The 26,090-nt window shown below is 46.6% G+C and overlaps 1 protein-coding gene across 3 annotated transcripts in view; it reads left to right on the top strand.

Moving 5' to 3' along the window:
* Window positions 1-26,090, top strand: part of Osbpl2 (oxysterol binding protein like 2) — a 45,944-nt gene continuing 19,854 nt past the window's right edge. Inside the window, exons 1-7 of one of the 3 annotated variants that reach the window (XM_085696902.2) lie at window positions 1-152; window positions 486-581; window positions 15,315-15,485; window positions 17,599-17,731; window positions 19,857-19,977; window positions 22,295-22,370; window positions 25,955-26,089. In XM_085696902.2, coding sequence (XP_085553028.1) covers window positions 17,695-17,731; window positions 19,857-19,977; window positions 22,295-22,370; window positions 25,955-26,089 — 369 coding nt within the window. In that variant the 5' untranslated portion in view covers window positions 1-152; window positions 486-581; window positions 15,315-15,485; window positions 17,599-17,694. Of the gene's footprint in view, window positions 153-485; window positions 582-15,314; window positions 15,486-17,598; window positions 17,732-19,856; window positions 19,978-22,294; window positions 22,371-25,954; window position 26,090 lie in introns of those variants that run through there. The other 2 variants (XM_085696901.2, XM_085696903.2) reach the window with 2 other exon arrangements.

Here is a 26,090-nt window from a genome sequence, read left to right as displayed (position 1 = left end):
GCGGATGACGGGCACGGCGCGGGGCGCGGCGAGCGGCGCGGCGGGCTGTGGGTCGGAGAGGCACGGGCCGCACTTCCGCCCGGGTGTCAGTGGGTTGCGGGTTGGTTGCGGGCCGCGGGCGGGGTCGGTGGCGCTGCGGGAACCGCGTTCAGGTGAGTGGGCCGCGGCGGGGCGGGGCGGGCGAGGACCGGGCTCAGGGAGGCCCGCGGGCCGCCTAGGCCTCAGCCGGCTGCTCCCGGGCTGGAGAGTCGGGGCGTTAGGCCGCCGCCGCCCGCCGCCGGGAGTGTGGACGACCGCGCGCTGGACGGGGTCCCCCCGTGGGACTCGTGCGAGGTCCGCGGTCGCGCGCGAGGCACTCCGGCGTTCTCGGGGCGTCCCGTCCGCGCTGCGGTCGGTAAGCTGCGCATCCCGTCGGGGCGCGTGCGGAACTTGGTGCCCGTGGTGGCCTCACGTCGAAGGTCCTCTCTCTGTCTCTCTCTCCGCAGAGTCTGGGCGAACCTTCAGACTCCTGTGCCGGGGAGGCAGCCAGGACCGTCAGCTCTGCGCAGCACCAGCCCCTCCGCGTCCCGTAGGCCCAGCAGGTAGGTGGAGGTGGCGGCGCGCAGTCCGCCTTGAGGGTCCCGGCTCCTCCGAGACGGTGCGCCCTCGGCCTGGGGCAGCTCAGTCTCCAGAGGAGGATAGACTTTTGGGGTATCCCTTTTGGGTCGGCCTTGGCACGTCAGGTGGTTCTGTGGGGCTCCGCACACACTTCCCTGAGGCCCACGTTCAGGCTTGGCTCCACACCGTCGGAGATATTGGAGGGACAGCTCCTGAGTGAGATCTTCCGTGCTTGGCAGCTTCTGGTTGACCCTGCAGAGACCGCGCCTTTCCTAACTGCCACCCGCCCCCTCTCCCACCTTCGTTTCTGTTTGTGGCCTGTGACATCGCCTGTACCAGTAGGAGATACATATGATCAGTGTGTGCAGTGGGCGCTGGCGAGCAACAGGTGTTCCATGTGCTAGTTCACTGCCGTGAGTAAGGGGAGCAGGAGTGCTTGGGCGGACACGGTCTCCATTGTCTCCAGCACCTCCCATGGTGCCATGTAAAGGGTGGCTGCATGTCCTCCGTGGAACCTGCCTTCCTGTCTGCCCCAGGTACCGTCTATTAATAACAACTCTTATCTCAAGGGGCGATAATTTTGAGCAATTATTTGTTCTAGATCATTAGACGCATGAGTCTTACAGCCGTCACTAGCATCCCTTATTCCTAGGTCAAGTAGCTTGGGGCAGATCACAGAGCAGTGGGTTACGTAGCAAAGGCACCATAACTCCGGAGTTCCTTTTTCTCTTCTTTTTTGCCTTGCTAGAGATGAACATGGTGTAATGCCTGTCAGACAAGTGATCAGCCTCTGCGCTATTACCTCAGCCACAATTTCACATTATTAAAAAAAAGCTTTATTTTTGGCATATAATATTATATCATTTCCTCCTCTTTCATCTCTTCAAATCCCTTTTGTTCTTTTTCAAACTCAGGATCTCTGTTTCTTTATTGTTTCATATGTGTGTATGTATGTATGTACCCTTAAATACATAAAGCGACCACCTCAGTGCATGTAATGTTATTTGTATGTATGCTTTCAAGGCATTGGTATTGCATATCAGTTGGTGTGTTCTTCACATTGTTTTCGTTGTTACTCTTGAGGCCGCATCTTACATAACTCAGGGTAGGGTAGACTACTGTACTGCTGAGAATGACCTTGAACTGGGATCCTTTCCACGCCCCTGTCCTAGAATCACAGACTGTACCACAGTACCACAGCCCCTGGCAAGTTCATGTTCTTTTTGTTGTTGTTTTGTTTTTGAGACAGGGTCTCACTGTGTAACATTGGCTGGCCTCCAGCTTGATTTGTAGACCAGGTTGACCTCCAACTCAAAGATCTGCCTGCCTCTGCCTTTCAAGTGCTGGGATTAAAGGTGTGTGCCACCGTGCCTGACAATATAAACATGTTTAAAAAGAGAATGTGAAGCAAGGAATGCTGGTATGTACCTTTAATCCTACCATTTTAAGAGGCCTACAAACATCTGAATTCAAGTTCTAGGCCTGCAAAGGACACATAGTAAGACTTTATCTCAAAACGTAACAAAAACTATTAGCATATATTAAGTATATTTTATTAGCATATGTTAACTATGCATTTAATGAGTTTCGTTATGACATTTTCGTGGTGCGGGAGAATTGTCTGTATTCTGTCAATCATATTTTAATAAAACACTGATTGGCCAGGCAGGCAGTATAGGCGGGAAAGCCAGACAGGAAGTAGGGGTGGAGCAAAGAGACTGGGAGTTTTCTGGGACACAGGAAGCTCTCTCGCCACTCCTGTACAGACCACCAAAGAGACAGCATGTAACCTGCCCAGCTGAAAAAGGTATGGAGCCATTATGGCTAACATAGATCAGAATAATGGGTTAATATAAGTTATAAGAGTTAACAAGAAGCCTGACCCTATGGGCCAATCAGTTTATAATCTTATGGAGTCTTGTGCGTGATTTTCCTTGGGACTTGCTGGCTTATTGGGGTACTGGGCCAGACAGAAACCCCAACAAGCCAGCCCCCTCATGTTACATTTTCGTACATGTTACATAATATATTTTGATCAGATTCGTTCCCCTTGTTCCCTTCTCTTGCCTACCTCCCCAAGTTTTCCATTCTCTTTTCATTATATATTATTTTTTAAAATTATGTTTTAAAAATTTATTCTATGTATGTGTGTATGTTTGATCGTGTACATGTTGAGGTCATTGGACAACTAGGTGGAGTTGATTCAAGTCTTTGGGCTTAGCAGCGAGTGCCTTTACCCAGTGAGCTATGTATTTTGCCCATTAGTTCACTTTTTTTTTTTTTTTGTGAGAGGGATTTGTTGCTGTTGTTTGAGTGCTGGGATTAAAGGCATATGCCACTATGCATTGTTAAATTCACATTCTTAAACAGAACTCCATCCTCACTTTCAACACACAACACACATGTTTTGGGGGGAGGTTATTTTTGAGACAGGGTCTCTCCATGTTGCCCTGACTGTCCTAGAACTCATGGTGTTGTATTCGAACTTTCTTTTGACCGCCAACTCCCAAATAATGACGAGGAGACTGACTTATTATGAAATCTTGGCCTTATCTTAGACTTGTTCCCAGCTAGCTCTTAAAACTTAAGTTAACCTATTTATATTAATCTGTCTGCTATATGACTCGTTACCTTATACCATATGTCTGACTTCCTTTGCATCTTGCTGGTGAATTTCCTGCCACGTAGATTCTTCCCCAAGTTCCTCTCTCTCCCTGAAAGTCTCACATATCCTCTCCTGCTTAGCTATTTGGCTATTCAGCTCTTTATTAAACCAGTCAGAAGGTGCCTTAGACAGGTAAGATAAAACAGAGACATCTCTTTGCACAGTGTGATCAAATATCCCACAACACTGTGTAGACCAGGCAGACCTCAAACTCACAGAGATCCACCTGGCTCCGCTTCCTGAGTGCTGGGATTAAAGTTGTGCTCCACCATGCCTAGCCTAATTTTCAATATTAAGGTTTTTATAATCCCAGCACTTAGAAAGCTGAATTAGGAGGACTGAGGGTCTAGGCAACTCGGGCTACAGAGTAAGTTCCCATGTCAAAACAGAAAACAAACATCAGAAACCTCGTGGGACTTTCACTTAGGATTTGCTTGTTTTTTGAGACAGGGTTTCTCTGTGTAGTCCTGACTGTCCTAGAACTCACTCTGTAGACCAAGCTGGCCTCAAACTCATGGAGATCTGCCTGCCTCTGCCTCTGAGTGCTTATGAATTCCGAGTGCCAATGAATTCCTGCCGCATACCTTTGGAGATACTGTGAGTTCTTGTTCACAAAGGCAATTGAAAATATAACTTTACTTTTGTTTTTTGTTTTTTTGTTTTTTTTTCGAGACAGGATTTCTCTGTAGCTTTGGAGCCTGTTCTGGAACTAGCTCTTGTAGATCAGGCTGACCTCAAACTCACAGAGATTGGCCTCCCTCTGCCTCCTGAGTGCTGGAATTAAAGGCGTGCGCCATCACTGCCCAGCTTTCTTTTCTTGTTTGTTTGTTTATTTATTTAAGATTTTGTGTGTGTGTGTGTGTGCACATTGTACATTTCAGCGGTACCCACGGAGGACAGGAGAGGGCTACCAGTGATTGCTGGAAACAGAACTCCCAGAGAGCAGCAAGAACCCTTAACCACTGTCTCTCCGGGCCCTGCTATTTCTTTTTTTGATTAGAACATTTTTGTTGCATTTTAATTCTCTATGCTGCCTAAAATAAAGTTTACTGCATCTTGAAAATGATTTCTCTGATGCTCCTCTGCACAGTTTTGCCTTCTTCATCATCTTAGTTGTTCATGTATGGGGACAGATGCCTCTGGGTTGAAGTTGTGTGACAGCCCTCACTGTGGATGACCTGTGGAAGGGAGAGGGGAAGGCTTGAGGTAGGGTCCTGGGTCTTGGCTGTTCCCTAGCTAGGAGCAGTCACTGTTTCTTCTTACCTTCTGTGCTTTGCCTGAAAAATGTGTACCTGAGAAGAATGTAGGTAAAATATAGCCATATGTATGTAGGTGCAGGAGGGTACCTTGGCTCCTCCCCCTGCAGGGTGAGAAAGACACATAGGAGTGACACCACACATGATATAAGTACAGTGCGGGGTCCAGAGAACCGTGGCCAGGCAGGTCCATGCTCTGCTTAGAATGCACTGCTGAGAAATGAAGGCCATAAAGCGTGTGTTCTACTTATAAAAATACCCCGGACACTTGAGGGCATGTTTTTTTTTTTTTTAAATAAGTTTCTACCTTGAGAAATGCTTTTTTAAAATATTTATTTATTTATTTTTTATGTGTACAATATTCTGTTTGTATGTATGTCTGCAGGCTAGAAGAGGGCACCAGACCTCATTCCAGATGGATGTGAGCCACCATGTGGTTGCTGGGAATTGAACTCAGGACCTTTGGAAGAGCAGGCAATGCTCTTAACCACTGAGCCATCTCTCCAGCCCCCGGGCATGTTTACTGTGACTTGCCACGGGCACTGTGGGTGTAAAGCAATGTTTCCTGGTCGTCATCTGCTTCCATTTGGATGTTGACATCTCATGTACTGCTTAGCACTAGTTGGCCAGTTCAGGGTTTAGTCCCAAACTTCATATAACATTCAGTTTGATTGAAACAGGTCAGTATTTGAACATAATTGTTAAATGCTTCAGTCATGGGGCCAATGAGATGGCTGAGGGGATAAAAGCATTTACCAGGGAGCCTGAGGACCTGAGTTCATTCCCTGGGACCCTGATAAATGTGGGACAGCAAAACTGACTCCACAGAGTTGTCTGTGGGCCTTTCCTGTGCACTGTTGTTTGTGTGTTACCCTAGAATAAACAGATACATTTTAAAAATACTTTAGGGCTGGAGAGATGGTTTAGTGGTTAAGAGTGCGGATTGCTCTTCCAGAGGACCCAGGTTCAACTCCCAGCACCTGTGTGGAGGCTCACAACTGCCTGTAACTCACATGTGTGGAGCACAGACAAAACACCAATATACATAAATAAGATTTGAAAAATACTTTAATCACCTTTAATCCCAGTACTTGGGAGGCAGAGTCATGCAGATCTCTGTGAGGTTGAGGCAAACCTGGTCTACAGAGCGAGTTCCAGAACATAAAGAAACTCTGTCTTGGGGGAAAAACAAAAACAAACAAGTCAAACAAAGCAAACTTCAATCATAAGAGTTAATAGTCCAGGCTCTAGTTTGATAGTGGTTTTAGTGTCCAGGTTTAGTCCTGAATTTGTACCTGTGCTGTCTAAGTTTTGATTTGTTACAGTGTTTGCTAGCCTATTTCTACTGCTGATGCTGTAGCCCCGTAAGACTACTGGTACAGTCCTAGCCTAGGACCCTTGCTTATAAACATGATCATGTGGCTCACAGTAATGTGCCCCTGAACTTTGTTGACACTTCCCATTCTTTCCAAATTAAGGAAAGAAAGTGGGACCACTTGGCAGAGCCTCCAAGCACCATGTCTTTTAGTTGGCGCAGTGATGGTGGTGAACCTGGAAGGACTGATTCCAGGCAGTGGCAGTGTGTACTGCGCTGATGCTTGTGTGTGTCTTTTTCTTTGCTTATTTTCTCCTGTCTCCCTCCCCCCAGCTCACCCTTAAGAATACCTGGTTAATTTTGAGACACACTCTCTGAGCTCTTGGCCTGTACAGAGTAAGGCTGGGTGAAAGTGTGGGGTGTTTACCTTTTGGGGCTGACAGTGCCTGACCCTGGTCTGGGCATTGGAGTAGTCTGAACCTGTGCTAAAGTATAGCAGGTAGGTAGCGTCCCAAGGGCTCTTTGCTGGTGTCTATGTGCAAGTTTCCCAGAAGGGCTGGACTGCTGGTTTAGGAAGATGCCTGGTGAGCTCCTGCATTGGGGAATGCTGGTATTCTTGGGGTGGGGACAGATATTCATGGAGAGCAAGATATCTGCTGGGAAGCTGTGCTGGATCTGCTCTGGAATATATGGAGGCAGCTAGCTGTAGAGAGGGAGCCACAGTGGCACACCTGGCAGATGAATACAGGCTGGCTAAAGGCTGGTGTAGGAAGGAACAGCTGCAACCTGGCATCTTATGCTGCTTCCTCTTAACAGGAAATGACAGTGCTTTAAAAACAGGGTACGTGTGTAATCCAGTGTCGGGGACACCCCAGAGAGGGAAAAGGAACGCCATTAATGATGAAAGAAGGTGTCTGTCATAAGTGAGGCCACCCCAAAAACTGTCAAAGGACTTGGGCCAGATCTGGGGTGTACCTCACTCCTACATATGCTCAGTCCCATTGCTGGTCTCTCCCACTGATGTGTAACAAAGCCCGCACTCTAGATTTAATAGTTACGTGCGACCAGGAGGTTTTAGGCCGGTGGAGCCAGAAGGGTAGAGGGAAGTGGTCCTGGGTCATCATCAGCAAACCTCGGGCACTTGTGAGAGAGAGCATAGATTCTGGTTCAGTCCCAAACCTGTGAACTCTGGATTCCCAGAATTCCGGAGTTTGCATCTGTGTCAGACTCCTTTTTGGATCCAGGGACCTTTGATCACCTAATCAATAGCTGAGTCACCTTTCTGCAGACAATATAGACACTGAATTTAACAGCTTTTTTTTCCTTTTTCTTTTCTTCTTTCTTTCTTTCTTTCTTTCGTTTTTTTTTTTTTTTAAATTCTTTTGTCTTTTGCAGGAGGATCAGGGTTTGTGATTCTCTGACCTTGGTCTTAATAGCTGCTTACCCTTCCCTCAGTGCCCAGGAAGAATCTTGGGAGTGACCTGAGTAGGTTTGGTTTTATCGTGACAAATTTCTCTGCACAGTAAAACCAGTTTGGTTAGGGGACTGCAGAGTGAGGTTGAGCAAGATGAGGAAGGGCCTGGAGAGGAAGAGGAAGCTGGCCAGAGAGGATGTCAGAGTCGTCTGGGAGCAGACTGCGTGCAGTGAGGACTTCTCGCTGAGGATGATCAGGGGCCATCCATTTGGTTCTGCAGCAGCCCCCTTTTCTGGCTCTTGCCAAAGCTGTGTTTTCATCAGCAGATGATCAGCAGGGTGGTGGTGGTGTGTGTTGGGAGGAGCTGCAGCCACATGTAGCAGAGGCTTGACCACCTGTCTGAGTCTGCTGTCTCAGTGGCAGACCCACCTACAACTTTTCACCCACTCCTGAGCAGCTTTTGAACATTTCTTTCCTGTCGTAGGATAATGATGACTAAAACAAACATTTTTGTACAAAAGCATTGAAGTCATCGTGTATGTGCTTGAAATACATTGTGCTGGATTATAAGATAATGTTCTTGAAGTGTGTGGTATGTTTTTGGTGCTTGCTTTGATATCAAGTGTGATCTAGTGAAGGAAGGAATCCATCATGAGTAATGGGCTTCAGGCTCCCCTTAGAGGTGACAGCCTTCCTGTCCCCCTCTGCCCCCCCCCCACGTGGCTGCTCAGCACCTTTTTGGCCTGTAGTTGAGAGCCACCCTGCTGATGTGGAGAATGGAAACAGCAGGCGATTAATGCTGTTGCTTTCCTTGCCTTTCTCAGGACCTAGACACTTCCTATTTCCTATGTGAATTCCCAATAAACTCAGAGTCCTCTGTGGCTGCAAAATTTGCTCAGCAGGTGTACACTAACAGGAGTTGCTCTTGCTGCTTGCTGGGTGGAGACTGGAGGCTGAAGTCAGCTGTCACTCACCCAGCTCTAAGAATGGTTAGGTTTTACTGTGGGATGGATTGTGTAGCACTTGGCAGGAAACCACACATCTTGGGAGCCTGCAGAAAGCTCTGACATGCAGGGAAGGAGAGCCCATTTGTCTTGCCTATAGTGGCACTTATTGTACAGCTGGGGTTAACTGTGTTTGACTAAAGGATAAGGAGCCAGTGGTCTGTAAAGGTCACTTCTGCTTCCTTCCTCAAGATTGCCTGTGCTTAAAGTTAAGGTTGCGTGACCCATGCACTTTCATCGTGATAACTGCGGGCAAGGCTAAAACCAGCCAGCCATTCTTGCTGCTCTCCCCAAAGGAGTAGGGATTGTTTTTGTGATTCTAAATTTATCCAAAATTTGTAAAAAGAAAAAAAAAAAAGAAATAACCACAACACTTGTACTGTGACAGAGCTCTGCAGACCTGCTCTTTCGTTAGTGTTGGCAGAGTATTGTCCAGTGACGATGTGACCTGAGAACCGCAAGGTGGTCTGGAGAGAAGATGAGAGGGCATGGACGGTCATCCTCTGTCTCCTCCTGCTTGCTCTTAGGGAACTGGCTGTGGTAGTGATCTGAGCTAGGCTATGCTGCTGCTGTCTCAGCATAGGCCTAGATTTATGGGGCTAAAAGTCTCCAACTTTGTCTCCTCCTTGTCAGTGGTTTATCCCACGAGGTCCTTGGGCTACGCTGCCTTACCAGACTGTTTAGAGTACTTGGTGTATGGAATCATGTTGACCACTCCTTCCTTCATCATACCTCTGCGTTCTTTGTGGCACGGTGACTTGCTGGGAGTTGTAAGAGGACACCCAGGGACAAGTGAAGACAGCGGTACTGAAGAGAAGGTGACCAAGAAGGCAGCATAACCAAGAAGCAGTGTCCACCTAAGGTAGCCTTACTTACTGCGGGGGAAAGGGAGTCCCTCACTAGGCTGTACAGAGGGCTTCTGGTGTAGCTATGTGTACAGATTGTGGAGCCAATTTTGTCTCTGTGACTTAGCTTTCTCATCCTCCACCTCAGTCCAAGAAGTTGCCTTGAATGCCTGCAGAGCAATTTTGGCCAAAGCAGAATGTGTTCTCTTCACAGTGCTCCTGAGTGACTCTTCTTTCATGTCATGCATCTGGGGTCCCACAGGCCCACCTGGGGGACACAGCCAGATAGTTCGTGCTAGGTCACTGACTACATGTTAAGGAAGGCTTGACTCTGAGGATATGGTGGTGCCCTGACTTGGCCTAATGCTTTGTCCATTGCACGAGTTTATCTGTCAGCTTTGACAGTAAATGCTGTGGCTGTGGACGGTCTTGGGATGAGAGGTGCTATCAGGAGCACGATGCCCATGGCTGCTCTTTCTCTTTGGGGTATCTCTTACATGTCTCTCGACTCCTCTGTCCTTACCTCCCCTTGAGAGAGACTGGAATGGTACATTGGGCCTTAGCTTAGGCACTTGTGAGACTTCTCACTGTTTGAGGACTCCTGCTCTGGGATCCTGCTGCGTGGTCTCTTAGGACTGGGCGAGTCCTTCAGTAACATCTATAAGCTTCCCGCCTGTCACGCAGAGTTAGGGTGTTGGAGACTAACATTCCCCTGCAGAAACTAGTAAGAGAGTTCCTGCAACCTGTGTTTGTTTCACAAATATTTTTTTTTTTCCAGGTAGGGTCTCCTGTGCCCAGGCTGGCCTTGAATTCCCCATCCTCCTGCCTCTACCTCTCATATGCTGAGATTACAGGTATATGAGAAAAAGTGCCTTTAGCATGTTTGAATTGCTCACGCATGCTGTGCTTTGTAGAGATCCTATCTAGCTTGCCCCACCTGTTTTTAACAGCAGAGGTTTCCCCTGATTAGATTTTCTAGCAAGTTAACAGTGATATCCCCTGGTTGTTCTAATGACTCATTGTCCAAACATTTAGATCTCCCCTTCCCTCGCTCTCGTTTTTTCCCATTTGTTTGATAAAAGGTCTCAGTGTGTAGACGAGGCTGTCCTGGAACTCCAGATCCTCTCTCTCAAGTCTCCTGTGTTCTGGGATAATATGTATGGCCAGCATATCCAGCTCTAGATCTGTTTTTGTAAATAACCTAAAGATACATTGTAAGAGTAAAGTGGGAGAATTCGTGGAAGTAGTGGAGCATTTTGGGCCTAGTTGGGTCAGGACCTCGTAAGATGGAAGACAGCAAAGAGAGGGTACCTCAAGAGAGCCTGGTCGGAGATCTTTCTGAAACAGGTGGGCACTTAGTGGGTAGCAGAACTGTCGGGTGTCCCAGGGGAGGGTCTACAGTCATGAGTGCTTGGGTACCAGATGGAGGGAGAGCTGTGCCCCCAGCCTGGGGTTATTTGTGGAGAAGGTGGAAGGCCAAAATGATGCCCAGCTGGAGCTAACTTCCTGGGTTTTCTGTAGACGTCAGAGAGTGAAATATCTGACCAGATAGCACTGATTAAAGAAATGAGAGCCACAGAGGCCTTTCTGAAGCAGTCCTAGTAGGCGGGTTCTGAGGGTAGGAGAACCTGTAGGCCCGTTGCTCAGGCAGTAAAGTCTACCTTTCCATCTGCTTTGTGTGTGAGCTCAGCTTTGGCAGAGCGCTGTGACAACACACAAAACACAGCTCGTGGGCCAGTGAGTTGCTCGGTGGGTAAGAAAGAGCTCTTGTTGCCAAGCCTGTTGACCTGGGTTCCGTCCCACATGCTGGAAACAAGAAACAGCTCCACAAGTTGTCCTCTGACCTCTACATGTGCCCCTGGCACACACACCCTCTCTTCCCTACATACGCATAGGAATGCGTAAATAGAAAACAAAATAACTCACAGCCCTCTTGCACTCTTCTGCTGTAGGTTGTAGGTACGGTGTTGCTGTCTGATGATGCTCTTAGCTTTTGGTTGGTGGAAGCCAGCAGTCTGCTGAGAACACATTTCAGACGTTTGCCTGATAGTTAAAGAGGTGTTAGGTCAAACAGTAAGGTGAGCAGTGAGTGGCAATTAAGGGGAAGAGCAATAATCCAAGATAGTTTGTCTCTGCATCTGCAACACTCCGACTCTCCACAGTGGTGTGTTCTGTTCAGAAAGCCAGACTTAGTTTCCTTTAACAGAAGAGGCTTAGTTCCCAAATACAGCTTTGTATTCTCTCGGGGTGTTCTGCTAAACTGATAAAACACAGAGCCTGTAGGTTATAGATGTGTAGGCCCATGTTCTGGTTCAGACTGTAGAAATGGGACAGACTTGCAGAACGTCCGAGGACTGACCAGGGTAATGCTTTTCCACCCTGTGAGCCATCTGGACTGCTGGCCACCTAGGTGCCTTGTGGTTCACAGCCTCATCTTCCTGCAAATCTCCATTTAGCTGTAGAGGTCCATCGGGAGAGTTCCCTGGGAGCACTGTGTGGCCATCTCTGAGGCCCCGCTTCTGGTAGCTATTGGTCTGACACCAGGTTTGGCCTGACAGTACAGCAATCTTCTCAGGCCCTTGAGCACCTCTTTCTCCTCAGGGCGATCTGCACCCATGCTGGGAGTTAATTTGAGGTTCATGGTTTCACTTAGAGTTGTGAGACATTCTGAGGATGCGTGGGAAGACTGGGTACTTGACCTTTGGAGTCCTGTAAAAAGACTTTCCAGGATGGGTTCTTCTTTGTTGTTTCGTTTCTTTTGAGATAAGGTTTCTGTTTGTAGCCCTGTCTGTCCTGGAACTCACCCCACAGACCAGGCTGGTCTTGAACTCACAGAGAACAGCCTATGTCGCCTCCGAGTGCTAGGATTAAAGGCATACGCCCCACCTGGCCCAAGGTTGGTTCTTGATTGTAGTTGGACACCAGGGTGCATGTGGCAGGGACATTGGCCAAAGTGACCATAGTGTCTCAGTAACCATCAAGCTTGTGTCTGACCTCATGTTTTATGCCCTTGTTACAATGATTTTCTGTAATTTGCTTTAGATTGGAAAGCATGTAAAAAGAGCAGGCTGGCCTGCAGCAGCTCTTTATCACAGAACTTTTACATACACAGCAGGAAAACACAAGTGTACTCTCGGGTACCTGTGTCCAGCCCCGACAGGCACCTTCCAGGCCTGTCTTGACACCTAACAGAATGCTACCTGATCACATGCATGTCTCTGTACAGCTCTAGACTATGATGCCTCTTGAAAACCATTGCCATGACACCTTAGACATGAACTTGATCCTCATGTCCAGTTACATAGCATCTCCGAGGTCCTGAGCTCTGTACAACCTTGTTTGAATTTGGCTTCAGGCATGATATTAGTATCTTTTTTATTAAAAGAATTACTTTATGTGTATGTTCCTGAGTGTATATATGTGCACTGCATGCATGCAGGAGCCTACAGAGGTCAAAAGAGGATTGGGTCCCCTGGAACTGAAGTTATAGACAGTTAAGAGCTACCATGTGAGTGCCAAGAACTGAACCCTGGTCCTCTGCAAGAGCAATAAATGCTGTTAACCTCGGAGCCATCTCTCCAGGCCCCATCAGTGTCTCTTCTGATGTTTTGTTTTGTTTTTTGAGTAGTCCTAGCTACAGCTCTGTAGTCCTAGCTGTCCTAGAATTTGCTCTGTAAACTAAGCTGGCTCCAACTCACAGAGATGCCTGCCTTTGCCTCCCAAATGCTTGAATTCAAGGCTTAAAGGCATGTCCCCACTGCCTGGCCTCCGTTTGTATCTCTCTTCTTTCTTTCTCCTTTTTTTTTTTTTTTTTTTAAATCTCTTTCTGAGACAGGGTTTTCCTGTCTAACTTGATCCTGTAGACCAGGCTGGTCTCAAACTCTGCTCCCCCACTGCCTGCCAGCCATTTGTGTCTTTTTCTTTTGTTGTTTTTCTGCTTTTCCTTTTTCGAGACAGAGTTTCTCTGGATAGCCTTGACTGTCCTGGTCTACACTTTTTGTTTTGTTTTGTCTTGAACTCGTAGAGATGCACCTGCCGCTGCCTCCCAAGCGCACTACCACTGCTCTGCTCATTTTCTCTTTTTAAAGATAGCTTCTCCCTTGGGTACTAAGGATTGACCTCAGGTTTTAGAAATGCTAGGCCATCACTCTACCAACTGAACTATATCCTTAGCCTCTCAAAGTAACTTTTTACTTGTTTGTTTGTGATTTTTTGAGACAAGTGTCAACTTAACCGAGGCTGGCCTCTGGCTGCCTTTTTTTTTTTTTTTTTTTTTTTTTTTTTATAGGTCAGATAACCTTGATTTCCTAATCTTCCTGCTTGCACCTTGGGACTGCTGGGGTTATGGGTTTATGCTACCACACCAGGCTTCAAGGTGGCTTTTGAAGTGAGTGATTTATATGTAATAAAATGTATGCATTTGAGGTATAAGGTTAAGATGAGAATATAGCCTTATATAGTTGAGCATGTGTGTTAACTCATGCCTTCCTTTGTGCACGACACACGCACTGCCGTAGAGTCACTGCTCAGCAAGGCTAGTGTCTGTCCTCCACCACTGTCTCTCTCTCCTGTGGCTTGTTTACTGGAGAAACTGTCTCTGGCCTGGAAGGTTTCAGAGTCTGAGTGTTGCTATTTGGGCTCCCACAGTGTCTAGCACAATCCTTTTCTGAGCACTTCCTTAAGTTGGTAGATGAAGCCAGATGCTGGGCTGTATTTTGGCAAGATTTTCTCAGCAGGATGGCTTTAGTTGGCCATGTGTTTTTTCCCCTGAACACACAGACTCTGTGTTACTGCCTTGATGGCCACATTTGATCTGAGCCAAGGGCTATGAAGCAGTTTTACTCTTTCTGTTTTTTGAGACAGGGTCTCTTGGATCCTGGACTGGGAACTGAGGACAGCCTTGAATTCTTGATCCTTCATCTCTGGAATGCTGAGATTACAGGGCTAGGGTTAGGGTTTACATGGTAATGGGGATCAAGCCCAGGGCTCCCAGCACGTTAGATATGCACTTTATCAGGCGAGCCACATCCTTAGCCCCTCTTTCCTTGTTTTCAAAATAATTCATTGGCTTCAGGTGACCAGTCACCTCTTTGTAGTGTCTTTAGGAACTTGGGCGTCAGTGTGTTTGGTAAGTCTGTTGTTTGTAGTTGGTCTCATCTTCGCTGTTGTAGTTTTTCATTTGGTCTCTTTGTCCGTTTTGTGCTGTTGTAGCGACACTGCAGAGTAGGCTGTTTATAGTGAACAGAAACACACTGGCTCTCAATTGTGGATGTCAGAAAATGCAGTAAATGGTACCCGTGTCTGGTGAGGTCATTACTGCTGCATCACTGCTATAGCAGGTAGTCTGTGTGAGGGCAAAGGAGGAGAGACAGTTTCTCAAGGGCAAATGTGCCTGTATAGGTGGGAACTGACCCTGTCGCTGGGAACCGATGCCCTCCAGAATGACATTGATAATTTATTTGTTCCCAGCCCAGTCAGCCTGTAGAAATCCAACTTGGAGGGACAGACACAGCACTGAAGTGCCTGTTTGGCTGTCTTACCACCTGCAGGACAGAATGGGCAGAATGGTGCCCACCCTCGCTTTAGCTGTTCTCCTCCAGAGAATTTACCTTCCTCCTGCAGCTGTAGTTGATTGATGGCTGCCTCTGCACTCTTAAACATTAGAAACAAGCCACACATCCCTGCTTTACCAGGGACAGAGCCATGCAGTGGACTGTGGCTGCTCCTTGTATTGCTTCCCAGATGTCTCTTGTTGGGAAAGGAGCAAAGAAAAGGGAAGTACCCAAAGCACCGCGGGGGGGGGGGGGGGGGGGGGGAGGGGGGGGAGGGTGCTGAGGGCCTGCTGGTTGGTGATTGGAAGCTTAGCTGCCTATAATTATGCAAAGCTTCAGAGGTGTTGGGTGTTGTCTCTAGTGCTGTGTGGGCCACCCCAAGGGCAGAGGACTTATTTCTCACTTGGACTTTCCTTGTCAGTCAGGCTTCACAGGCACAGAGATTTGGAAAGTTACATGTAGAACTCTACTTATGTTCAGAAAAAAAATTAAACCTTTTGAAACAGTTTGAAGGTTTTTGTTGTTTGTTTTGTAGTCACCAGTGTAACCTTACTGGCCTTGAACTCTATGGAGATGGATTTGCCTATGCCCCAGGGTGCTGAGACTAAAGGTGTGCGTGCAAGCAAGCCTGGCCACGGGTTGAATTTTTCCTTTGCTGTTTTACAGTGCTGTTCTTGGGCTGGCAGTGGTGACAGACTTAATCTCAGCATTCCAGAGGCAAAGGCTGGTGGATCTCTGTAAATTTGAGGCCATTCAAGGCTGCATAGAGAAAGTCTGTCTCAAAACAACACAGTTCTTCCTGACAGGAAAAATTATTACATAGGAGTTCTAAAATAGGTAAGCTAAAATAATTTTGAGAAAATGGAAGCTTCTTTTGGTTATGTAATAGAACTAAGTTATATAGTTGTCTTAATTCTGGCTTGGAAAATTAGTGTTGCGGCTAGAGATGTAACTCATAGTGGAATATTCACCTAAGTGTGTGAGGCCCTGGTTTCTGTCTCCAGCACCACAAAGGACGGAACAGTTGACTTGAAGTAGATGAGAGGCTAATATTTTGACAATCTTCAGGACTCACCTCAGAGCCCCCCAAGGTGTGCAGAGCCCCACCTTTGAATGTTGGTGGGGCTCTGTTGAAACTGCTCTAACTGCCCACATGTCTTCCTAAATACAACTGTAAATAATTATTTATAATTCTATAAAAACTATATTATGTTTTATAAAATATATAAACTGTATATTACAAGGTATATATATGAATTATATGTATGTATATGTGTGTGTATATAGAGTTTCTTTTGAGACAGGGTTTCTCTGGCTGTCCTAGAACTTGCTTTGTAGACCAGGCTGGCCTTGAACTCACAGAGATCTACCTGGGATCAAAGGCATGTGCCACTACTGCCCGGCTTTAAAATATAACTGAAAATAGGGGCTGGAGAGGTGGCTCAGCTGTTAAGAGCAATGGCTATTCTTCCAGAGGTCCTGAGTTCAATTCCCAGCAACCACATGGTGGCTCACAGCCATCTGTAATGAGATCTGATGCCCTCTTCTGGTGTGTGGGCATACACACAGGCAGACCACTTATAAAGCTTAAAATTGATGTATTAGTCATTGGTTGTTATTAGAAAAAAATTCTTTTTACACTACCAAAGACCAAACCTGGGACCTTGCACATTAGGCAAGTACTCTACTACTGAGCTACATTTTCCAGCCCTCTTTTTTTTTTTTTTTTTTTTTAACATTTTGTATATGGGCGAGTGCTATGGCATTCGTGTGGAGACTTCATAAGATAACTTGGGGGAGTTGTTTCTCTCATTTTACCATTTGGGTTCCAGGAATTATGTTCAGCGTAGGCGTGGTGGCAAGTATTCTTACCTGCTGAGCTATCTCAAGGGCCTTCTTACTTTTTATCGTGAGACAAAAATCTCACTAAATTGCTCAGACTAGCCTTGAACTTTAATTTGGGGGATGGGTCTCACTTGTGCATGAATGTGGAATCTAGAAACTGGTGTCTAGAATATTCCTCAGTTGCTCTTCCACCTTAGGACCCCTTAATCAAACCCGGAACTTGCTTATCAGTTTGTTACAGGTCCCCACCTTGGAAGCTGCAATTGCAGGCAGCAGGCATTGCTACATTTACATGTGTGGAGCTGGGCTTCTGGGCTCCAGTCTGCTTGCTGTTGCTAACCACTTTGCAATCTCCCTGGTCCTAGCCTTTAGCCTCTTTTTAAATCACTTTTTATTTTGTGTTTTGCTTGTTTATTTATATATTGTGTATGGAATGGGGGGCAGGTAGGGATGGGCAAGGTCAGAGAAAACTGGCCGGAGTTAGTTTTTCCACTGTATCAGTACTGAGCCATCTGATTGGTCATAGGCCTTGAACTTTTAATCGTCCTGCTCAGTTTGCTCTAGGATTATAGGTGTGTGCCATAAGGCCAGCTTTCTTGTTCATCTTTTTATTAGGCGTTCATCCTTTCATTCCTGATGCTTGAAGAGTATATTTGTTATATATAATTCATATTTTTTTCCTTAGACATGAAATCTCTTTTTTTTTTTTTTTTTTTTTTGAGAAAGGTTCTCATGGTGTAGTCCTAGCTGACCTGGAACTCCCTTTGTAGACCAGGTGGGCCTTGAACTCACAGAAATTTACTGCCTCATCTTGGGGAGTGCTGGGATTAAAGACTGCCAATACACCTGGCCCTTATGGAGATCAGTTGGATCAATTTCAAGAATAATTGTTTAGCTGAGCACGGTGGTACACACCTTTAATCCTAGCCCTTGAGGCAGAGACGGGAGGATCTTTGGATTCTAGGTTAGTTTTGGTCTATATGACAAGTTCAAGGCCAACCAGAGACCCTGTCTTAAACAAACAAAACCCAAAAAGTCGAAATAAATGTTTGCAGAGCATAGACTTTGTAGTAACTGAGTTCATTCTGAAATATTTCTTCCTCAGATTTCCAGTATCCACACAGCTTCTACATAAATATAGATCAGATATGATCCAGTAGGAAGACCAAACCCCCAAACAGTGATACCTGGTCACTGAAGGATGAACGGGGAGGAAGAGTTCTTTGATGCCGTCACAGGTGAGCAGCTACGAGAGACGCAACCCAGAGACCACATCTTGTGTGGGAATCTGGGATCTGGAGTGTGGGATTTGGCCTGGCTCAGTACAGCAAGGCCAGGGGGTGTGTTAGATGAGACCTGACATTAGCTTTTTAGAGAGACAAAGATGCCTTCTCTCATGAGAGCAACCCTGATTGGATCTTAAGAGACAGATTAAAGAGCAGTGGAGGCTGAACTCTTTGGAAGAACCTCCTTGAATATAGTTATTTTACTTGCATGTCTATTTTGCCTGTATGTATGCATGTGAGTCACATACATGTGGGCAAAAATATAAGGCCTGGTGGTTGGTGGTGGTGCATGCCTTTAATCCCAGCACTTGGGAGGCAGGGGCAGATGGATCTCTGTGAGTTTGAGGCCAGCCTGGTCTACATAGCAAGGACCACCAGAGTTATATGACAAGACTCTCAAAAAAAAAAGGGAGGGGGCTAGGCATGGCTTGGTTATATATGCTTGTAACCCCAATTCTGGAGAGGGGCCCACACAGAAATGGGAAGGTTTCTGGAGCTTGCTGATCTGCCAGTCTAGCTAGAAAATGTTGAGTTTCACGCTCAGTGAGAGACCCTGTTCCAGAAGACCAAATGAAGAATAATAGAGGAAGCCATGTGATACCCTTATCTGTCCTAACTGTATCTGTACATGTGCACACAGGCATATATGGCACACATACTCTGGCACAAATAACTTCCCTGTCCTCACAGTAGCAATCCCAAGTGACGTTTGTAAGTGGAGGTCTGCACCATTGTGCCTGGGTAGTGGTTGATGGTGGGGCCGAGGAGAGCCGCCTCTCTCCTCTTGGTGCTGGCAGAACTGGGTCCCCCAGGGGTCTGTAGACTCTTCAGTCACAGATGTCCATTTCTTAACATTTCAGTTCCTGACTTTGCTGTTCCTTAAGGTCCATATTTAGAATGTGTTTTGTTTTCTGTGAAGGACTTCTCACTGCCCATGGAACAGAACTTCAAGGTTTATCTGTTCCATTTCTTGTCCTTGGCCTTAGGTACACAAACAGCAGCAGCTTTGAAGTATTGCAGTGGCTCCCCAGTTACAGCCCCACCAGAATTTTCCTCCCTATCCCCTGCTTGTTAGAACCTCCATTCTAGAGCATCTGGGTGTAGGATAGTCATTCCCTGCCCAGCCCCGTTCCTGGCCGATAGCACTGGTGGACTTCCTGAAATCCCCAGAGGGGACACTGAGCTCCTTGCCATTTCCAGAGCTCAGTGGAATCGTTTCATTATTTCATGGTTGGAACTCACTGGTTCTGCCCCCCGTTGGTGTGTGCCTACAGGTGGAGCTTGCTGTGGAGCAGCATCTGTGGTCCTCAGAGGAGGAGTCCCCAGGCAGGCATCCAGCCATATCTGGGAGGCCATGCCTGCCACGGAGAGACCACAGGTCCCCTAGAAGTTCCTTCTCACCCAGGGACTCAGTGTAACATCTACTACTCCAAATACCCCTGAGATTTTGATAAAGTTTGTCTTGATATTCCCCAAAGATGGCTTCAACCTTATTGATGTTCAGATGATCACCACCATCCCAGCAGACCACGATGGACGGTGGAGGTGCTGCTCCCAAACAGCAGTCCTGTGTGTCCTGACACTGAGGTGGAAACAAAGATAATTATTCTAAATGTACCACTTGACAATCATCAGACAGGGATAGTGGCACATGATCCCAGCACTCAGGAAGCAGAGACCAGTGGATCACTGTGAGTTTGAGACCAGACTGGTCTGTATAAAGAGTTTCAGGCCAGTCAGTTGGTAGTGGTGCATACCTTTTAATCCCAGCATACAGGAGGTAGAAGCAGGTGGATCTCCTAGTTCAGAACAACCTTTTCTACAAAGTGAGTTCTAGGACAGCCAAGGCTACACAAAGAAACCCTGTCTCAAAAAAAAAAAAAACAACAAAAAAACGAATAAACAAACAAAAAGAAAGAGTTCTGGCTGGACAGAGTTACATAGTGAGGCCCTGTCTCAAAAAACAAAACCAGGTAAAAGGTTTGCAGATCTTTAGGCTTCAGTTTGTGTAATCTTGAAGTAGGCTTCTGTATCTCCCAAATCTAGTAAAGATGATTGTTTTGCTTATTTCTTTCAGGCTTTGATTCTGATAACTCTACAGGGGAGTTTTCAGAGGCAAATAAAATCAGTGGGATGATTGATCTGGATACCAGCAAAAGTGGGGAGAGACCACAAGAGAATGGAATTCAGAAACACAGGTAGACTGTCTTACATATACTGTTTCAGAATTTTCCAAAGTATATCTAAGATTACCCACATAAGTACTATAAGGTATCCTCTTAGGTCTCATGAATTGAGCTGGTGCACCCCCAGTTCCAGTGTGACTCTTCCCATCAGTGTAGCCACCAAAGTCCCATGAGACTTGATGCCTGTCTGCTGGGGGCATGGAGACCAGTGGAGGGCAGTGTTTGACCCATGACTCCCCCTCCATGACATGATAGTTCTGTCCCAGAATGGCTTAGGGCCTCTGCATAACATAATTCACAGACCTCACCCACCACAAACCAACCTGTTCTTCCACAGACACCAGGTTAATCCCATTGTCCCTTTTGTGTTTTACTGAGATATACTTAGCTGCTGGGCTAATGGGGATAGCAAGGGTTCTCTTGTCCCTTCTGTATCTCACTGAGAAATATTGGCCACTGACCCTGAAGGAACTGAAAGGGTTTGATTCATTGCTGCAGCGGTACCACATTCCATTTTTCCCCATCAAGTTCATTTGTGTATCTAAACTATGTCAGTGGTCATCATGGAAAGTTCTCAGTCTCTGTTAGGAAAAGCAGGAGCACACGGGGATAATCCATGGGACATAGGCTTCCTTACACATATATGTATTAAAAGGTGTTTGGGGCCTCAGTGGACCCTCCAGCCTCATGACTGATCTTATACATGGGCCCATTTACCTTCAGGGCATGTTCCCTCGGTCTCCAGGCTGCTCACCCTTCCTTTTCTTGTCCTACGCTCATGTGCATAGTGGGCGCAGGAGCCTATCGGATGGTTGTGGGGGCCTGACTAAGGTGCTTACGTTCACTCTGTATCTCACCTAAGTGTACATCACCTGGTGTCAAACTGCACTGAGTTTAGGACCACTGCCTCATTCTCTTGTCACCATGATCTAATGTTTGACCTCTAAACATGGCTCTTCAGATTCTCTCATGTCCACTGTGTATCACGTGTGTCACCTTCCCCTTATTCTTCCTGCTGAGTACAGTGGTACTTATCACAGTCAGAGCTGAAAGGATTTGTTTGGGTAAGAAGTTCCAGACCATTACCAGGGTATCCAAGGCAGGAACTGCAGCAGAGGCCACGGAGGAGTGCTACTTACTGTGTTCCCATGGCTTGCTCAGTTTGCTTTCTTATGCAACCCAGGACCATCTGCTGAGGAGTGGCACTGCTCTCCGCTGGCTCGACCTCCCAATCAATCCTTAATCAAGAAGGTGCCCTGTATAGACTTGCTAATAGGCAGCCTGATAGAGGTGTTTTCTCAGTGTAAGTTTCTCTTCCCGGGTAATCCTAGTGCTGTCAAGCTGACAAAACTAACCTGCACAGGTTGTATCCCTGGGACCTAACCCTGATCCTCTACAGAACCATGTTTTCCATATCTTGTGGCCCTCACAGTTTGCTTGTGCACAGCATTCCAGCTATTTTTGGCAGCCGTGGTGCATAGTGCTCAGTAAACATTAGACATCTTTTCTTTCCTGTTTTGTCTCAGAACTTCCTTTCTCCTTCTTGTCTCAACTCAGTTACTCACATGAGCCCTTTCTGAGGTTTTGCCAGGCAGACAGCTATCACTATCCCAGGATGGATCAAAATGCCCACTCAGTCAGTCAGTCTGTTCTCCTGATCAATTTTAGTGAAATGTCACTGGGAATTCCACAATAAAAACTAGAGCGGCCTTTAAGGGTTCAGAGCAGTCGTGTATCTGAGGGCTTCTTCTATGATGCCGTCTTCGCATTCCTGTGATGGGCCACATTTCTTCCCACAAGGCAGTCAGATGTCTGTTGAGGCGCCTTCCTACCCCTGGAGACGGTTTCTGGGGGGAGCTATAGTCTGTCCCCAAGTAGCCAGAGCAGGGGTTGAGGCTAAGGTTACTGCTGGGGTCTTGTTGGGTGGAGGGTAGCTTGAGAAGGAGTGCACCTTGGGAAGACAGTCCTGTGTCAGAGGGGTGGAGAGCTAATTTCTTAACTCATTTCACTCTTTATTCTCAACTCTGTGCACCGTCCTGGGGTTGGGCACAAGACCCTAAAGTAGACAGTCAGTCGGGATGTAAATAGAGGGATTCTGTTCTCACTGTCAGCCTTGTCTCCAGCTCACAGAAGGAAAACAGTGGTACAGACATCCTGTAGGGTTTCAGCTGTTATGTAGCTTCTCTGCCTGTTGTCCCATTGTTCAGAGACATTGATATTTAGGTCTCAAGCTAAGATGATGGTCTTGAGTAGTTCCTGTGAGAAACACCCTACCCCCATACATACTCTATTGGTTAATAAATGCTTGTTGCTCTCAAATTACTCACAGGACTGCCCTTCCTGCCCCCATGTTCACCAGAAGTGATTTCAGCGTGTGGAGTATCCTGAAAAAGTGCATTGGTTTGGTGAGTGCAGATAACTCATTTGAAGCATGGAGCTTAGGCCTTAATTCCCATGAGGTTTGCACTGTTGGTTTCTAAGGGAGTGTATGCTGTATATTTATCACCTGTAGCAAGGCAGGAAAGGAACAAGTGCATAAGGGGAAGGGAAACATCTCATCTTAGGAACAGCAGAACAGTGGTTTACAGTTGAGACGGTAGCTGGAGACGTCCCATAAGGCCTTTTTCCTGATGTTTTGAGATGTGGTCTTTGCTTATGGTCTGAATACCTTCTTCATGAGACCAGGGAGGCCTAGCTACACACTAGGCTCCAGATAGCTTATGTCAAGTCCTGAAGCTGTGTGTTAGGAAGTGTATAGTAGCCATTACCTTTCCATATGGTCTTCTTTGACTGTTAGGAGCTAGTTGCCCATATGATCTCTGGCAGGCACATCTCATGCATAATCCAGCACTTGGCAACAAGATGCTCAAGTCAAAGTCAGAAGTGCACATTGCCAGATTTCAGGTGCGTCTACCTGCATTCCTTTAATGTCAGTTTTTGTTGTTGTTCATCATTATTTCTACACTTTCTTCCCAGAGAAAACTTCACTTTCTTCTAGCCTTTTATTTTAAATAACTTTAGAATGATTGAGGGTAGATAGATTGGTATGGGGGTTGGCATTGGAAACTGGAAGACGGCGTAATTAGATTCTCTTCTGGGCGGGAGCACACAGAAGCTAGGGGCTCTTGTCTGTGCTCGCTCAGAATTGTAGAGTGTCCATACATCTCACTAGGAATGTTGACCTTACCTTGATTGCTTGATTGTGTATTCCTATTGCAAAATCTCCCTATTTTTTTCACGAGTGATTGTGCATGGGTCTGGGAGTATCATGCAGGCTCATCTCTTTCGTTTTGATTTTTATAGATTCCTTTTATAATTTTTTTTTCAAAATACAGGTCCAAAGTCAAATTCATTAAATATGTCTTGCTGTTTTCTGTTGCCTGTACTACAATACCATAGATTGGGTGAACTGTAAAGGAAAGATTGACTTGCTGAAACATGGGAGGCAGAAGCAGGTGGATCTCTGTGAGTTAGAGGCCAGCTTGATCTATAGAGTGGCAGGACAACCAGGGCTATTACACAGAGAAATCATGTTTTTTAAAGAAGGAAAGAGGCTAAGGGCATGCATGCATCTGGCGATGTCTTCAATGCTGACAGAGTCCTGTGGTAGCATAGGATGTGGTATGGTGGGAGCAGGGAAGGGACAGGCACAGTTGTGTGTTGGTCTCCCTTCCTGATTGTTTGCTTACAAGTGCTGGGGATTGGATCTAGAGCCTAAGATGCAGTCTACCACGGAGCTATTTCCCTAACACTTGCTCTGTTCTTTTATTATTAATAATTATATTTATTTATATCCACACATGTGCATATGGAGGTCAGAGGACAACTTCAGGAATCAATTCTCTTTTATAGTATGCATGCTAAATCATCTCACCAGCCCCCTTGCCCTGTTCTTAGTTATCTACCATAGTCAACCATGGAGGCTGTGACTTAACCTAATCCTATGACTCCTCAGAGGACTGGCACCATATTCAGCACCATAGATGGGTTAAATGTCATCCACTTAATTCTTCACAGTTAATTACTGAAGCCTTGGGCTACTAAGACCACATCCAGAGCATGGCAGTGTGTTCTAGGAAGCTTAACTTCCTGTCCTTATCCCTCCCCACAAATAGCTGTTACCCCATGCCCCACACCCTGACTGTGTATAAGTCTTCTCCATGCCTTCAGAGAGGCAGTAGGCTTTTCTTTATCCCTGTTCTCATCAGCCACCAATCTCAAAGTCATCTTGTAACTACTTCATGCCCCTTTCTTGGTTGTCTTTCAGTTCAATGGGATGGTGCCTTGTTTTGGACATTAGAGCATTTTGGGCTTTTGGCTGACCAAAGCAGGTTACAGGGGCTAGCTAGTCCTGCATGTATGTTTGCTTAGGCTCAGAGATTGGTGCTCAGATGTGGGGTTGCTGGATCAAAGTAGAAATGTGTTAGCATTTTGCTAGCTGTAGCCGAGTGTCCACTTTGTATGTTGTGTTACTGTACTCACCAGCAGGGGTGGAGCCTGGCCTGTGGGTGTAGAGGCAGAGAGGGTTTAGAGCAGAGAAGCAGTGTTTATGCAAATACTTGTGAGCCCAGATAGCCTCTCTCCTGCTGGGGGCCATCTGTGTTTCTTCTTGCCCAATACTGACCTCTCTCACCTCTTAGACTGGGCCGTGGGCTCAGCTTTGCTTTACAGGTATGCAATACACATATAAAGCCTTGTGTTTTCCTGCTTTTCTGCTTTTCTGGCTGCTGGCTCAGAGTTTCTTCCCTTAGCTCTCTTTCTCTCTTATACTTGTTGATATGGTGGGTATAGTCAGAAGCTTCTTGTCCTTCCTGCTGATCTTATGCAACTTCCTTGTGTGGTTTTGGTCACCTCTTATGCCAGAAGGCACCTGACTTGTAACTCTTGTCTCAGTGCCCTGTCCAGCTCCCAGATATCTGAATGTCTCTCAGCATGGCTTGTGGCCTCTGTGAGGAGCCTGACTGACTCCAGCTCAGGGTCTGTGAGTTCAGGTTGTCAGTGGGGTCTCCCTAGGTCTGCACTGTTAACAATCCCTCCCCACTCCCCAAATACTCTTTCCAGGACCTGGCTAGAAAATCTGTCTTGCTGGTAATTTGCTGAGCATTCTGTCTCCCCCAGGGGACTCTTTCAAGCTCTTTGCCTTGGCACTAAGTGATTGGGGCTGGTGAGAGCAGAGGGGTCATTCTAACTCCTGGTACAGAAAGCCTGAAAATCCACCTAAGATCCAGAGCCTGTCCTTGTTCCTGGAGCATTCCTGCTAATGCCTTTCAGAAGCCCAGCTCAGGAAGAGCGCCTCAGACCTTTGTCCTCTGTTCATGAGCTCTAGGGAGGCAGGAACTGCAGTCTCACTTGTGTCCCATGATGCTTGAGGAAAAATTCCTGTGTCACTTTTGCAGACTCTGAAACACCTTTGAAGCAAACTCACATTTTGTAAAAAGAACTTGACTGGCAGCTAAGGCTTCCATTTCACACTGGAAGGCCATGGGTGCTGAGGGCAAGGTTTTTTGGGTCTGTTTTGAGACAGGGTTTCTCTGTGTAACCCTGACTGTCCTGAAACTTGTTCTGTAGACCAGGCTGGCCTCAAACTTACAGAGATCTGCCTGCCTCTGCTCAGGAGTACTAGAATTAAAGTTGTGTGTTGCCATCACCCAGCAAGGGCAAGTTTTAATAGTGGGATGGGTACCACTCATCTGGAGTGAGTGAGGGAAGATAAGATGGTTCTTTCAGAGCTCCTGTAATCACTTCATGTGATGCAGGCAGGAGATGGAGAGCTGCCATGCCTGCCATTCCGGAAGACATTCCATGTTGGTAAGGAGAAGCTCACAGTAGAAAGCTGGCCCACAGCGGGTGTCTAAGATCTTGTCTGTATGGGAGTTTGAGGCTCTGGGAAGTGATCCTCAGAATACTCAGAGTGCAGTAGGATACTTGCATTTGAGGCATACCCAGAAGCCCCAGAAACCCAACCAGATGTCTTTCTGGATCCTTCTAGGAGCTATCCAAGATCACAATGCCAATTGCCTTCAATGAGCCACTGAGCTTCCTGCAACGGATCACGGAGTACATGGAGCATGTGTACCTTATCCACAAAGCCTCAAATCAGCCCCAGACTCTGGAAAGGATGCAGG

This window comes from Myodes glareolus, chromosome 10, assembly GCF_982192425.1.
Source record: "Myodes glareolus chromosome 10, mMyoGla1.1, whole genome shotgun sequence".
Classification (NCBI taxonomy): Eukaryota; Metazoa; Chordata; class Mammalia; order Rodentia; family Cricetidae; genus Myodes; species Myodes glareolus.
Note: the sequence above shows the minus strand (reverse complement) of the source record. Positions and strands in the feature narration are given on the sequence as shown.